We start from the raw sequence: 16,051 nt of genomic DNA, 5'->3' as shown, positions 1-16,051 counted from the left end.
GAAGTCAGTTTTTGACCTCAACTAGACCTGTGAAAATTTTCCTTCAGACATAAGCTACTTTGTTTCTATGTGTATCACTTGTTTTGTTTCGGCGAAAACCTATTTGTACTTAGTTTTACACTTAGTAATCTGCTTAATTCGACCGTAGCTATTTTAAGTAACTCAGCTACTGCCTGTCCCAAGCCAGGAGAGAAAAGAGAAGGGTAAGACAACCACAAAAGGCTGGAGAAAGTAAAAAGTCGGTTTTCAACTAGAGGCGAGAAAATTTTTCGACAGAGTTAAGCTATTTTGTTTCTGTTTGTTTTATGTGTTTGTTTGTTTTTTTTTCGGGAAGAACTCTTTCCGCTGAGTTATATACATAGTGCTCTGCTCAATTTTTGTTTACCTATTTTAGTTAACTCTGCCACTGCTTGTCCTAAGCCTGGAAGAATGAGGAGGGCAAAGCAAACAAAACATACTGGAAAAATCTCGAAATCACTTTTTTAACTAGATTTGAGAAATTTTTCCGACACTTGTAAGCTACTTTGTTTCTATTTTCATTACTTGTTTTGTTTCTGCTTTTTTGTGCCTTGTTTTTATTTAGTGCTCTGCTAATTTTGACTGTAGCTATCTTAAATGACTCCGCCATTGCCTGTCCCAAGCCAGGAGAAAACAAAGAAGAGTAAGACAACCAAAACAAAATGGGGAAATCTCAAAGTAACTTTTTTAAACTTGAATTAAAAAATTTTTCAATTCTTGGAGCCAGGTAATCAAAAAGTGTGGATTCATAATCTTGCAAAAATCTTGCAAGATGAAATTAAAACATTGCAAGAATCCTGCAAGATGGATTTAATTCTTGCAAGAGTCCTGCAAGCAAATTGGAATAACTATGCATTCCCTTGCAAGATTCCTTACAAAATTCTTGCTAGATTTTAAATTTATCAATCCCCAGGGCCGTCATTTTTCTGATTAACAAATCTTTTCTTTTGGGCCGTCATTTTTCTGATTAATAAATCTTAATCTCAGGGCCTTAAAAAATCTTTTCTTTAGAAGCCTTTTCTTAAAAAATTCAGAAGATTATGTATCGAATTGGATGACGCTCGTTACTGATCACACACCCCGTGATCACAATAAGTACCAGAACACACATTTTCCAGTCCCCAGACTTTTTCGGGCTAATAAGCCTTAATTACAAGATTTAATTGGGGACAGAAAGTTGGAATTTTCAATATAAACTGGTGAAAGTTGTAGCGTCAATGTTCTACTTCAGGATATTTTTAACAAGTTGCTTGTTTAGAACTTTTGTTTAAATGTCTGCAGCGATATTCGACAAGGTTGTTTGGCTATAAATTTATTCATTCCCAATTTGATGAAAATTGTACTAAAAATATTTTTAGCTAAGATAGTAGCAAAATAGTAGCAAAAGCATAGTAGCAAAATCAAACAACCTAATTTTGTTAGTGGCCAAGCAAAAAAGAGGTTATAATTTTTTTTATCTCAGGGAAAGATTGCTGAAACTCTAGAAATCAATGAAAAAGTTTTTCGTCTGTTTTTTTCTCAATCTAAGAACGACAGTGGTCATGGTTTTTTATCGGATTCTTGTGAGAATTTTTCGTTATTTCCCATGAAGCAATGGAGGATACTTCCTGCAAATCAAAAGTCAAAAGCAGTACTTCAATTAGATGAAGGAACATCAATTAATAAACGGGCCGCCTACGTGATACAACTTAATTATCCATATAGGATATAAGTGAGTGCTTCCAGTCCTAAAAATGTGTTAATATTTTTAGGTCGAAACATTTTAACTGAAAGCTACATAATTAGTAGACCTAGAGAGCTATTCAACTCGCTCGTTTCATGTCGCTATTAATTATCCCTTCGTTTCAAGTAACTCTCACTACATTTCCGCGCCGTTTTTAGAAGAAAAAAAGTAAAAACAAAACATTATACAATGGCATGACACTTTATTAGCTGATCTGAAAATTAAAAAAGAAAATTTGAGTGAAATTCCTTTTGAGTATTCTGAACGTTTTGTAATAATTTTTGAAGATGAGCTGATAATTGTAAATTTGGTAGACGAAATCACTTGCAGACAACTTGCAAATAATCACAGTCAGCCTCAAGTCCTTAACAAGGCTTCTGACAGGTAGAAGGTAAAAAAAACGAGAAGTTCGGATTAGGTCGAATCAAAGTGGCATTATTCGTGTGCATCAAACATTATGAAAGTTATTTGTGGAAATTGATAAATTTACAAACAAAAAAGTAATCGCAAATAGTGAAATGAACCAGTCAATACAAATAAGATTTTTCAAAAAGCAATGATAATAATCGCAACAAAAATAATCACAATAAGCAATAAATATTAGATCAAAAATATTATTCTTGAAAAGAGTTAATGCAAGGAAAAATTTTTATTTTTGAAAAATTCAATTCAGAAATTTCGGGAAATTTCAGTCATTTTCAAATTCTTGATGTTTTTCCTATCGCTGTCGGCTGATCTTCTTGATCGGCTAACTTCTTGATCAACTTATTTTGTTTTCGTATTTTCTGATTGCTATTCTCCAAAGTTTAAATCTATTACTTTTTGATGAGTTTTTGACGACAGCAAATTTTGATTAGCTGACGTTAATTCCACGTGCTTTTGAGCCAGGGCTTTTTTCATTTATTTACTTTTTTCTGTTTTCTATAATTGTTTAGTTATTGCATACTGGCGTACCAAGTAGTCACTGCTTGTTGTTCTTGCTTTTCTGTACAATCAATTCTAATATTTTTAAAACTTTATATGTAGATCCTGCAGCTGTGTCTCCTTAAAAACGACACCCTGCTTTAACCCTGGGGGTTCATTTATTAGCTATTTGTTTGTGACGTCGATGTTGTTGTCTTTTGGTGATGGGAAAGTGGTTATAGCTGCGTAAGACATGCCATTGTTGATGTCTAGCTGGTTGGTTGTTTTTAATAAAGAACGTTCTGGATTTGAATTTTTAATTTTTATCACCTAAGAATTCAATTTGCTATGTAAAAGGAAACTTCAAGCAAGTTGTAGTTTCCTTGACTTCATAAAGGAATCCTGTACTGCGGTGGAATCTCATCCTCACCTCTGAAACGAAGCTTTACTTCTAATATGACGCCAGAGTGTATTGAGATTTGTGACAAATGTTGCGGTTCATTTTAACTCCCTGCTGTTTCTACTTTTAGGCAGTAGCCTTTGTTTACTGTGTTGTTGTTTGTTATCAACTCATGGGTTGTTCCATTTTCGTAATTTCTTAAACATTTCCAGCACGCCTTTTTTGTTGCAAGTTTGAGAATGATCAATTTCTCTTTACTTTTCAATTGTTCTGGTGCAATTATGAGCCAGAAATGATGGGGACTGTCGCATCCAATTACGCCGCTATGTCCAATGAGAAGGTCAAGAAAGTCCGGTTCAAGAACTCACTAACCTCAAGTGATATAGGACTCATTTTATGAAAGGGGAGCCCTTTCTTGTTTAAATGTCACCCAATGAGTGGGGATTTCAGTTAATTTTACTAGTTTTTGTCCTCATCTATCAGCAGGGAGCTAAAAAATATCCAAATGGAAGAATTCAGTTTAACCCCTACGTTTTTAATGCAGAAAAGTGGAAAGTTGGCGTTGCGCAGTAAAGTTGTGTTTAGCAATTCTTATCATCGGACCTTGAAGGATTGATTTAATTTTTTATGGTCGTTGATCAAAACCAAGATTAAATTTGTTTAAACTACGCTATACTTTAAATGAATATTAGGAAAAAAATTGTTCTGGTGTCGTATCGGCTTAAAATTGTTGGATATTCATCACCTGCTCCTATCAATTGCTAAAGTGGCTGATAATTTGGTTGTTGTTCGCGGCTTGCTGAGTTGGATTTTTGTGGATTATTGGTTCTTTGAGGTTGTGAGCTGTTTTTGAGTTGCTTGCATTTTTGTTTCCAATCTAATAACACAAACAAGTTGATGGCAAAAACGTATGCACAACAAGATCTGTTTGCACTAGAAAGTCTCATTTACCAAATTTAAGAGGAGCTGAAAATATAATCACTCAGAACAAAGTGACGATTGCAAATGAACAGTTTAATCTTGTTGAGCTGGCGTAGGATAGATCATATGGTTATTATCTTTTTGGCAACAAGAATAAACCTTTTGAACGTTTGTCAAATATATAACGTCAAAATTCCCATCTAGATATTTTAAGAAAAAAAATACTGTTTTGAAATTGCTGCTCGGGAGAACTGATTTAATTTTGGTGTTTGTCCGAGAAGATCTGTAAGAGAAATTGCATCTATCTTCTGCAGCTGTATTCAAAAAGATTTGTTCCACAATTAATTGACCTCTTCGCACTTTGCAAAAAATAATTTAAAAAATAAATTTGGCTCAATTTTTGCAGATAGTGAGCAAATCACACAATCAGGCACATTGTGATGTAACTCTGAAAATAAAGGCACCAGAAATTGATCAAGTAGGCGCCTAATGCAAATGGCAGCAATTATGGGTTTTTCGCGGCTTTTTGTGAGTACCTTTTGTTCTTTCCCCCGAAGCAACGTGTATTTCCGTCCCAGATATAAACAAAGAGATCCAGTTCCAAAGATGTGTTATTTTATTTTACTCGATTTATTTTAAGTAAATAATAATAGTAAATAACTTATTAGTAGACTTATCGAGCCCTAACTTTTTGGCGCGCAGTAAATGAATCAATGATAGGCATGAAAATACTTTTGTTTATTTGATCATTTCTAGCTGCTCTTTATACTGCAAATGGCGGCTCCAATTTAAAATATGTGCAGAAAAATATTTTTTTATTGTCCTTCCTGGTCTAGAATAGATATTGAAAACAAAAATCTGGCAAGGGCAATGTTATTTTGCATTTGTTATAAGCCGTTATAATATACCGTTATAAGCGCATCCCATGAAAGAAAATAAACGTATCGCAGGAAACCAAGAATTTGGAAGTTCGTTCGCAGAAAATTTCAAGTTTGATATTTTCAGCCAAAACACTATATATATATTGGTTCTTGAACACTATATATCTTTTTCAAAATCTGAAACATAAAAATTAAACTAACCACCTGGTTAATGTTACATGTAAGAAATATATAAATCAAACATTGTTATGTTCTAATTTAAAACAAACTAAATTTCAGTTTTCTTATGATAATTTAACCCAAAAAGGTTATTGAATCTTGCTACCCTTCTGTCTATTGCAACACTTTTTTGCCGTTTAAGAATTTCTGCAATAACTTTTTGTATAAATTTGGTATTCGGTGTTCCTTTCATAATTGTAAATGGAAATTTGTTCCATTGCGCATTAAAGTTACGAACAATTGAACCATTACTCCATTTTGACGTACATTTGAGTTCCAAGAAAAGGCAACGGGTTCGTTTGATTACAATAATTGGCACGTTTTCATTAATTCTGAAATGTTTATTAGAGCGGTCTTTGTTGAAGAATACTGAAAAACACAAATAATGACACTTGTTATGTGGAGTTCAGCTGGAAAAATTTTAACCTCTAGATGTAGATCTCTGGCAGTTTCGTATTTGGTTTTCAGAAAGTAAACTTTTATGCCCAAGTTAATCTGTTTGTTATTTCTGTCGATAGAGTAAGAAGGAAGGAATTAACAAAAAGATTAACTGGAAGATGCTATCTTATGGGAGTTTATTAAATAATTAAAAACCGATAAGTATAAAATCCCTGGCCAAGTTTTCACCCTTAACCCACCCCTAATTAGCGGGGATTAGGTTGTAATGTGTTTTCCACTCCTATTTATTGGGGAAAGGAGTGCAAGAATGTAATTTTAAGAAATTACACTGTTTTTACACTATTTTCGAAGAGAGTAATGCAGTGTGGCGTGATGAGAAATTACACTCATTTTTCTTCAATTATGCTTACTATCACTTTTTTCCACTCTTTTTACACTCTCGTAGTATATTTTTGGGCGGAATCCTCGACTCGGGATTGACCTCGAACTATTGTCAAAAAACCGTTTTAAATTCCAACTTCATATATTATCTAATGATATATTTATGAATGATTTGAATTGCATATATTTACAAAGCTGTATATGAGATGATCCTTTCAATGTTTCAATCGCAGTCGTTTTATTACATGGGCATCAGATGTCTCTCTGCATTCTCTTCAAAGGATCGTCTGTCCACTGGTGGAAACTCTCTTCGTCTGTAGACTGATGGATACCTTCGCTCGTAAAGGTATTCGCGCTCTCTCATCGAGGGATACAAGTTGCGCTGGAAAACAGCCTCAGGAATGTAAGATCTTCTGCCAGTCAGCGGTTCGCGTCTCATTTCTGCCCTTGGCACAGCGCGCTTGAACATCTCCTCAAGCAAAACAGATCTCTCATCTGGGAAAAATCCTCTCTGGTTTAGCGGTCTTTCATCAGCCCATGGAGACCTCTCTGCCATCATGGGGTTTCGTTTAGCATTCAAACGCTGAGCTTCACGGCGTTCATTAATGTCATCGAAAAGCGATCTCTTTTCGGGTTCCGGTTGTCGTGCCTCGACGTTCAATTCCTCTCGTTCAGCAACATTCTGGACTTCAGATCTCTCTTCGGGTTTCGGTTGTCGTGCCTCGACGTTCAATTCCTCTCGTTTGGCAACATTCTGGACTTCAGATCTCTCTTCGGGTTTCGGTTGTCGTGCCTCGACGTTCATATCCTCTCGTTCGGCAACATTTTGGACTTCAGATCTCTCTTTGGGTTTCGGTTGCCGTGCCTCGACGTTCAACTCCTCTCGTTCAGCAACATTCTGGACTTCAGATCTCTCTTCGGGTTTCGGTTGTCGTGCCTCGACGTTCAATTCCTCTCGTTTGGCAACATTCTGGACTTCAGATCTCTCTTCGGGTTTCGGTTGTCGTGCCTCGACGTTCATATCCTCTCGTTCGGCAACATTCTGGACTTCAGATCTCTCTTCGGGTTTCGGTTGTCGTGCCTCGACGTTCATATCCTCTCGTTCGGCAACATTCTGGACTTCAGATCTCTCTTCGGGTTTCGGTTGTCGTGCCTCGACGTTCAAATTCTCTCGTTCGGCAACATTCTGGACTTCAGATCTCTCTTTGGGTTTCGGTTGTCGTGCCTCGACGTTCAAATCCTCTCGTTCGGCAACATTCTGGACTTCAGATCTCTCTTCGGGTTTCGGTTGTCGTGCCTCGACGTTCAAATCTTCTCGTTCAGCAACATTCTGGACTTCAGATCTCTCTACGGGTTTCGGTTGTCGTGCCTCGACGTTCAAATCCTCTCGTTCGGAAACTTTTTGAAGATCAGATCTCTCTTCAGTTTTCAGTTCTCTCGTTTCGGCTTTTGACTCCTCTCTTTCGGCAACTTTGTCAAGTGAAGCCCTCTCCTTAATGAGTTGCCGGGCTAGGAAATATTTATCTCTCTTTTGCGAATGTTTGTGGGCTGAAAATGAGAGTGGGTTAAGTTAGATAGTTAATGAAATCTATTTGTGTAATTAACGCTAAAATCTCCGATTAAAAATTTATCGATCTTTTTATGAGACTATCAAATTCCTCCCCACCGCCATTCAGTATTACCGAAGATCCTGAAATTGATGACTTTTTCCTGAAAAAGAAGCAAAAAATATTTAAACGCCAGAAGTTACCTTCGATTGAATCTAGTAGCACAAATGCCACGAAAGCAAACGCCAGAAACTTCATGTTGATTATCTCAGCTTGAATAGATATGCGAGTGGAATGTAATCTTTTTAATGACTAGAACACAGCAACTATATTTGAGAACTGAATTAATGACTTACAACAATTGGCTAGCAATATTGTTTTATTAATTTAATTTACTAACGAGTGATGTATTATATTTTGTGCTTTGTAAGATTTTTAACAAAAAGTACCGAATAATTGTCATTTCTATATGATAAAAGCAATGAAAAAAAAGCAAAATGAGCAGCTGGATTTTAGTTTTTGATACAACTTCAGTTAATACTTCGACCAGTTGTTACAAATTTTTGCATAACGAGATTCAATTTTATTCTGAACTTAATAAGCTAAAAATTCAAACCTTCATAAACTGTAAAAAAGCTATTCTTTAAACAAGTGTATGAATTGATGCTTTTTCACTCAACAGAATTAACATGCAGTGCTTCGATAATCTCATTGTAAAATAAAGAGCATAATTTTCTGGCTCAGACTCAGAGTTCATATAATTAAAAACTTCTTTAACTCTTTCCACTTCAGTAGAGTTGATTGCATTAGAACACAAATGCATAAGCTATCCATCAAATAAAGAACAAATAAAATATGAAAAAAAAATCAGCAGCGATTAAAACAGAAAGAAAACTTAAACATGTTCAAGATTGTGCGCAGATTTTGACAGATTTTTTGTCAAGAGAACGCCTTATCAAATGAAGAACGAGGTCATAATTACACAGATAAATCCCTAATTCCCCATTATTCCTAGAACAGTGCTCAAATATAGTGTCCAGCAGTTTACATACCCCGCATTCGAGGGGGGGGGGGGGGGGGGGTGTTTGCTCGGTCAAATTAACGAGGAGTTAATTTGTTAAAAAAATCTTATGTTTAGATTCCCAATCAATGAAAGATTGAGAGAATTCTGACTCTGTGAGTTTTTTAGACAACCATTCTCACGTGAGATATGCATTGTATGTCCTAAAGTCTTCCAAAATAGTCGCTATGTTGCCAAAACATTCAAAAACATGTCCTTGTGCAAGAGCTCTTTTAAACAGACTAATCAAGCTGATTAACCGAGCAGATTAATCATATTTAAGTTAATCAACAAATCATTTGCGAAGTAACAATAGAAAACAAAAAAAATAAGAAATATAAAAATATATGGCATCAAAAAAGAAGTACTTAAAATCGCAATCTTAACCGCTTTTATTTCTCAAAGAAAGTGCTGAGAGTTTAATAATCATTCGTTATGTTTTTTATCTTTTTTTGTTTGTATTGAGATTTTGAAAAGTGAGGTCAATGTTTTATCACCAACTTCTACATTTCGAAGAAAACTGAACTCTATTAAACTTTGCCTTTTTGGGCTCTTTGTAGACAACGCGCCACAAATTTTTTCCACTTTTTCTAAATTTGTGCTAGTAAATGTCAAGTTGGGAATTCATTACATTAGCAGTAAAACGACAGACGAGGAATGATTTCACAAATTTTTACGGATAACAAAACAAGCTGGCCTAATTAGCTTTGAGAAAAACTCTTTCAAAAATTAATCAGGCCAACCTTGATTTTGGTTTAGGTGACAATATCTTAGAAAATAAGCTCTGTAACTTGGGACAACAACGTGACCCTGTACAAGAGTCAATGTGAACGTATACCTCAGCGAGAAATACATTTTCACAAAAATAGACAACGCGCACAACGCGAAGCAGTGATTGATTTTTCCAATTTCATTGTGAACTTCTTTGATCCGTTTTTTATTGTAACTGTCCAGCACGTTTACAATTTTGAACTTAGGTTCGTTTTTATTGAAAATTGATAAAAAAATAGAGAATTTGCGACGTAATGCATGACAAGTTAAAATTTAGAGGAAGAAAAGTCGTCATTACATTATCTTCATTGTTCATGAAAAATGAATTACAAAGACTCTTTAAAATTGGAGCATTTTTCTGTTCTCTTTACAATTAATATAATTTTTTAGATCATCAGGTAGAAACTGCACCTTTCTTAGATTTTTTACAATTTTGCTTGCAAAAATGTATACAAACGTTAATTAAATTTAGATTTTCTGCAAGAAAAAGTGTTCAAAAATGCACATTCATAAAAACTTGATTCTGGAGCAGATATACTTTTTTGGCGATATTGAAAAAGGAAAAAATTGGAGTTAACTGCAATTTTTATCGCAAAAGAACCTTCTACCTAAAATCATTGTCCCATGAGGCTTCCTATCACAAAAACGTTGCCAATGCGTGCGATTTTAATACAAATTTCTCATGGAAATCCGTGAATTGATGTTTCGAGAACAACCTCAACTGGTTTTTATTTTACTACAGAATTTCTTCTGAGTACAGTTTGACACAATTTTTTTTGAAAAAATATCTTAAAAAAGTGCTCTAATGAGGAGTGGTTTAATCTGCTGATTTGGCGTTTATTTTTTTAAAATAAAGATCAGTGCATATGCAATTTGTATACCTTTACATCCACAACTTTTGTTTTCTGCCACACAATTTTTTGCCCCTAATGCATGGAAAAAATCAGTGTTTAAAAATAAAATAAGCCGGCTCTATATTTTCCACAGCTTTGGTAACAAAAACGAAGACTTTTTTTTGAAAACAGAGTGAAATTAGAGAAAAAATTGTTTCTTATAGCTTTCAGTAAGTGAACTTTGTCATCGTTGATTTGTGCAGCAAAAGTCTAGTTGTTTTAAGAAAAGTCATCTGGGTCTAATAAAAAAAAGTGAAAACTACTAAAAACATTCAATTTGTGAACCCATTGAGATATTTTTATGTTTTTTCAAGAGCGCTTCTATCATAGTTTTTTTTGTTGACTAAAATATCGGTTATTGATCTACCCACTTCTATAGATATCGCAAAAATGTCAATTTGCTAAACAAATTCGCTTTCATATTTTGCTTTCATATGAGTTATGATTGAATGGCTCTGAAAGTGAGCGATCAAAAATTTGTCGCTCAAAATTAATTCCAGTCGATGGTTACCGATGAGAAATAAACATAGAAAATAAAATTTTCCTCGGGGTTTGAGAGACCTCATAGCACAGGTCTTGATCATTGCGTTGGTTTTATGTAATTTTGAGTTGAAACTCGAAAAATTTTTGGTTATGTGAAAGAAATGTGTTGATAGCGCTGAGCAAATATGAAAGCGAATACATGAAAGCTCAGTGTTATCAACACATATCTTTCACATATCCAAAATTTTTCGAATTTCAACTCAAAATATTATGATAAACATAATGATAAAAACCTGTGCTGTGCAGTCTCTCAAACCCCAGGGAAAATTTATTTACTATGTTTATTTCTCACCGGTAACCATCACGTCTGACTGGAATTAATTTTTGATCGGTCACTCTAAAACCATCAAATCAAAAGTCATTCTAGTCTACAAGAAAAACAACTTAAGCGTCAAATAGCCGAAAAAACGGATCGGCTATTATCATTCTTAATATTGAAAAAAAAACAATATCAGCTTTATCAGTTTAATTATTTCGTTCAAGGATAAATTTGAGTAAAAAGGGTGGGAAAATGAACAACTTTACTCCCCTTTGATGCTGACGACTACGCGAATAGTTAAAATCTGAATAAAAACCTGATCTAAACCTATTTATTATAAAACCGGAGCCAATAAATATCTAATTTAGCTAGCGAAAGATAAAATTAAATCTCTAATTTGATCTCTGTTGCCAAATATCGTAGAGTAATGACCGCCTATTTTTCCATGGTTACAAAGCGTATCACAGTTACGATATTGTATCTTGATATGACATCGACATATTTATTAAACGACTGAAAACGGAGAAGGTTTTGTGAAATGAAGGAACGGCTAAATTTGTGTGCAATATTCTTTCTTATCTCGAAATACCGTAAGTAACATTTTCAATTGCGTGGTAAAAAACCACTTGGCTAATTCCCATAGAAAAAAGGTTACGTAGATAGTAACTTGAATCATAAAATACGGTCGCGACAAACTCTAGTTTAATAGAGAAATCGGACATTTGCCACGAATTGTTTTCTTCAGTGCTAACCATCAGTGCTAACCATTTTTCTAGTCATGATTTTCAGTTTAGCCGTCTTAAATAAACCAATCTTCCTAAACAAGCTCCCCGAGAACTTAAATTTAGTTATTGTATCAAAATTGAAGGTCAATGAAAAACTCTCAAAAAAATATTTCTAATATTTGTTGAGTAGCTGTTGACAAATTTATTCGTATATTTCAAACCTATAACCTTAAATTGAAATTCAAAACTGAAAATAACAAAAAAGACGAAATGTTTCTGATGATATAATTTTGTAGACGATTCTTTTGATTCAAATAATTGAAAACATATCATACCTTCAATTCAAAAAAATTGCGATAGCTGAAAAAAGTTAAGCTCAATCTTTGTGCTGAAACAATTTTTTTTCCTTTCATAGGTATCATTATCTCACAGAACTGTTTCGCCCCTTCGATCAACATGCAAAACTGTGGACCAAGTTGGGAGTTTCCGACCGATCGCTCAATTGCGGAGAAGTCCAGGTTCCGAGCATCTGTCAGCTTGCAATGTCGAGGCACCAAAAATGTCACTTATCACTGGACCGGTCGGGCCGAGAGTGCCATCGAAAGGAGGTCATGGGGATACAAAACGAGGCCAAAATTGAACAGAAATACTTTCAGATTCCCTAACGATAAATACATGATGTGTTTGAATGTAACATTTGTTCTTCATCCAGAACTAACCAGCGAAGCTTGTGGTTACTACAATTATATAATTCCTGACCCGGTTTGTGAGATCGGTGGCGAAGTTACAGAATCACACGATGTTACGGAGATGCTAGTTTTGGACGCTTCGGCGAGCTATGATCCGATGGATTCATCGCGAACACCTTCCAGTATGGTGCCAGATCCTTTAACTTATGAATGGTTCTGCTCAGCTGATATTGAGAGACCTTCTGTTTCTGGTTTCAAATGAACAAACAATCATATGCAAATGCTTTTGAATGAAGCGATTAAATTAATAGCAAACTTAGATAATTGGGTGCTTCATAAAATAGACACTATTATGGAAACAATTGGTATGAATGTGCTAAAATTGTCAACAAAAATCTTTGTTTCGAATTTTTTAAGAGATGGGGTTGCAGCTTTAGGGAAATTAACTACTACCGTACTTGATAACCCAGCCAGACTATCTGTATATGTTTGCTGTGATACCAGGTACAGCACCTAAGAGATAACCATGAATTGAAATGAGGCGAAGTGTTATAACCCAGGCCTAGGCCTCGACTTATGAAAAGACTTTAAAAGTATGGTGGGGGGCAACATTGACTTTAATTACACGGTCGAGCTTCCTAGTTAAAGTCGAGCTAATATCTTTTCATGGGTCAAGCTAAAGCCTTTTCATAACAAAGAAAGTCTAGCTAAGGTCTTTTCATGGGTCCACCACTAGTCTTTTCATAAGTCTGTTTTTTTCAGAATTCGAAAATTTTCATTTTTTTTAATTCTCCTGTACATATAGAAGCAGAACCGGAGCAAGAATAAACAGCTTTGCAACAGAGCAGTCCAACTTAAGAAACAGTTGGAAAACTGCCAAAAGTCTGTAAAAGGTTGCAAGTTAGAGCACAATTTAGAATTGGTTCGATCATAACTAATCTAGAACCGAATCAACATGCTCTCTTGTGCGACAAGTCGAAGATTTTCAGGGTGGAAGTTTCTTATGACCATTGATTTACACAAACAGTATGAATCATATCTCTGGATTTTTTAAAATAGCACGATCAATAACAATGGCAGCATTACAAACGTCCATCAGTAGCGAAATTTTCAAAGGAAATTGCTGATTTTTAAAGAGGTTTCTGGAAGTGAAATGCCAATGATAGTAACTGAGCATGGAGAAATATTTTCAGTCTCCGAAAGAACATGGCCCCACCTTTGGTTTGTCATCCCACCAAACGCCATAGCGTAGCCAAAGAACATCTCATTGAAAATGAAAAGCAATGTATTTCAAACGATGAAGTGAAAGTGGCCGAAAGATGAAGTGAAAGTGGTTCCATACACGCCATACAAAATTTTGGTTGCATGATCATACCATGGTTGCCAAGTTTTCTTGTTCACCATATATGGCTTGGATATGGCTGCCAAGATTTATTTATGGTGGTCAACACGGGATGATTCCAATTATCCCCCAACCCGTAGTTATCAACATGAAATCACTACCAAATAACACAGGTTGAGTTTTGCGCTAATGTTGAGACTTATCCAGACCAAAATAGCCCTAATCAGACTCATCCAGAGAGAATTTAGCCTTGACCAGACTTTGGCTCGTTAATTGTCAGACTTGAGCTCGCCTTTAAATTTTCGTTTGTTTTGAATTTTGAGCAGATTCATTCAGAGCAAAAGCATTTTTCTTATCTTAACACAGACTTCAGCCAGGGAAACTTTCATCTATGGATCCGGGATCGCATGAGGTTTATGAAAGCTTCAACTAATTTGGTTGTTTCTTTCTGCTTTAATTCAACACCCACCAATGAAGCTGATTCTTTTTTCGATAAATATAAATTATAATGCTATAAGGCTATATCCAAAAATTATAAAAAATTAAATATAGTTCCCTTTTACGTTAATTATTATTAGCAATTAAAATGCGGATGTTATTTGGAATGATCAGGGGTAATTGGAAAACCGTAAATTTTGGAGTTATGGAAGTCTCGAGAGGGCTTTTTGGGCTTTCTACAACGGAGGCAGACTGAATAGCTTGTGATCTTGTTGTAGCGACAAAATTTTTCTTTTGCGCATTGTCACTAAATAGAAACAAACAGTTCCTTGATGCCGAACCGGATGTAAAAGTTTGTTCCAGCTGCTATATGAATAGATATGTCATTCCCGGACTAAATATTTCAGCTCTTCAAACCTTTAATTATTGTGGGTGTGCGCGGAAGAGAGAACACCGTCGGCATCAACTTGAAATACACATTTTGCGTCACATTTTTCCAACCCTCCAATAATTTCCACAAATAATTTCTACTGTCCAAAGTAGAGATTAAGAATTGTACAACTGAAACTATAACGCCAATTTCACGTCTATAACGCCAATATCCATTCCAGAATTCAACAAAAATTTTTATGTCACAGTATTTTTGCCGCTAATATTTCAGTTCCATTCAAATATCTCTCTGTAAATTTTTTATAATTGCTTTTAAGAAAGCTTACTTAAAAACAACTATAAAAAATTTAGAGTTTTGATTTTGATTTTTGATTGTAAAACAAGATCTAGATCTTCTTTCAAAATCAAAAAGTAAACTAATGAAATTTTGGTTCAAAACTCATTTTTTTGTTATTATCAGTTCAGATCGAATCATCAATGGAATCACTATTGCTGCCTTCTATGAAAAAATCTTCCAGCGACTTTTCTTGCTCTCGCTCCCCTATTAGTTTCCCATTAGTTAGTTAGTTAGTTACGACCCATGCAAAGTGACAAATAGGGCTCCCACCCAGTGGGCGAGACATATCAAAAACTCACTAGTATTGAGTGCCTGCGCTCATTGAGAGACACATCTCTATAAATGAAAGAAGATTCTCTTCGTTCTCATCGTGTGACATGGAGTTTCATTAACGTACTGGCTTTTCAAGTGTACCTATAAACTCTCATCGCTTGTTATCAGCACGATTGCCAAATCGCTTATTAGTTTAGTAGAGATTATTTTAGACAGCCTTGTGAAAAGTTGAGATAAAACAGAAGGATGCAAGCTTCTGTTATCAACCTGAAAAGTGATTCGTTTGGGGAATATAAGAACGGTCTCATAAAGTCCCACTATGGCTCGAAGTCCAAGTAATTGATGCTAAAGTCAGTTTTAATAAACTTTGGAGTGTAATTTTTCTACTACTTGTACGAGCAGCTGATGTGGCGAAACCACATTTTTTTTCAATCTGACATGTTTTCAAGGGGATTGATGTTAACATCCAATGCTGCACTTTCTATATAAACACGAATGTGTCGCCCACTTTGGATTTCCTGTTGGGAACTAAATCTTCAGCTCAGTGAGGGGTGACAAACAGGCTGGCAAAAAAATTGGAACAAATTTCTCTTGCTTAAGGTTATGTCGAGCAATCATATATGTGGTGTCCCAGATCTGACCAAAGAAAACTCCACAGATAAAACCGAGCTGCGGATGGAGAAGCATGTATTTAGGGTGAGGAGATAATTCTTCTCGTTTTGGAATTATTTCTTCTTAACAATGTGTCATAAGCTGTGATAGAGTGCTACATGATTGCAGTTTTAACTAATCGATCATTTGTCCTAAAAAACGAGAGGTCTGTTCTTGCATATCGCCTGTTGTTTTTTTTTAACCAATTGATACTATTTAAAAAGAACCCCTATATATCCAGCTTGAAATTGATCAGCTGATAATTTTGTTCCAACACCGTTTTCGTCT

The 16,051-nt window shown here is 35.1% G+C and overlaps 2 protein-coding genes across 2 annotated transcripts; one reads left to right on the top strand and one right to left on the bottom strand.

The window, feature by feature from the left end:
* Positions 1–5,968: 5,968 nt before the first annotated feature.
* LOC142353922 (uncharacterized) lies at positions 5,969–7,762 on the bottom strand. The gene is made up of 2 exons (XM_075406154.1): positions 7,596–7,762; positions 5,969–7,393 (listed from the first exon to the last, which is right to left on the bottom strand). Exons 1-2 carry the CDS (start codon positions 7,648–7,650, stop codon positions 6,087–6,089), a joined length of 1,362 nt encoding a protein of 453 aa, XP_075262269.1. The 5' UTR covers positions 7,651–7,762; the 3' UTR covers positions 5,969–6,086.
* Positions 7,763–11,338: 3,576 nt separating this feature from the next.
* LOC142354376 (uncharacterized) lies at positions 11,339–12,740 on the top strand. Its single transcript, XM_075406651.1, has 2 exons — positions 11,339–11,508; positions 12,059–12,740. Exons 1-2 carry the CDS (start codon positions 11,457–11,459, stop codon positions 12,592–12,594), a joined length of 588 nt encoding a protein of 195 aa, XP_075262766.1. The 5' UTR covers positions 11,339–11,456; the 3' UTR covers positions 12,595–12,740.
* Positions 12,741–16,051: the final 3,311 nt, after the last annotated feature.

Source organism: Convolutriloba macropyga, chromosome 15 (assembly GCF_964194025.1).
Source record: "Convolutriloba macropyga chromosome 15, txConMacr16.3, whole genome shotgun sequence".
In the NCBI taxonomy this organism is placed as follows: domain Eukaryota; kingdom Metazoa; phylum Xenacoelomorpha; order Acoela; family Convolutidae; genus Convolutriloba; species Convolutriloba macropyga.
Note: the sequence above shows the minus strand (reverse complement) of the source record. Positions and strands in the feature narration are given on the sequence as shown.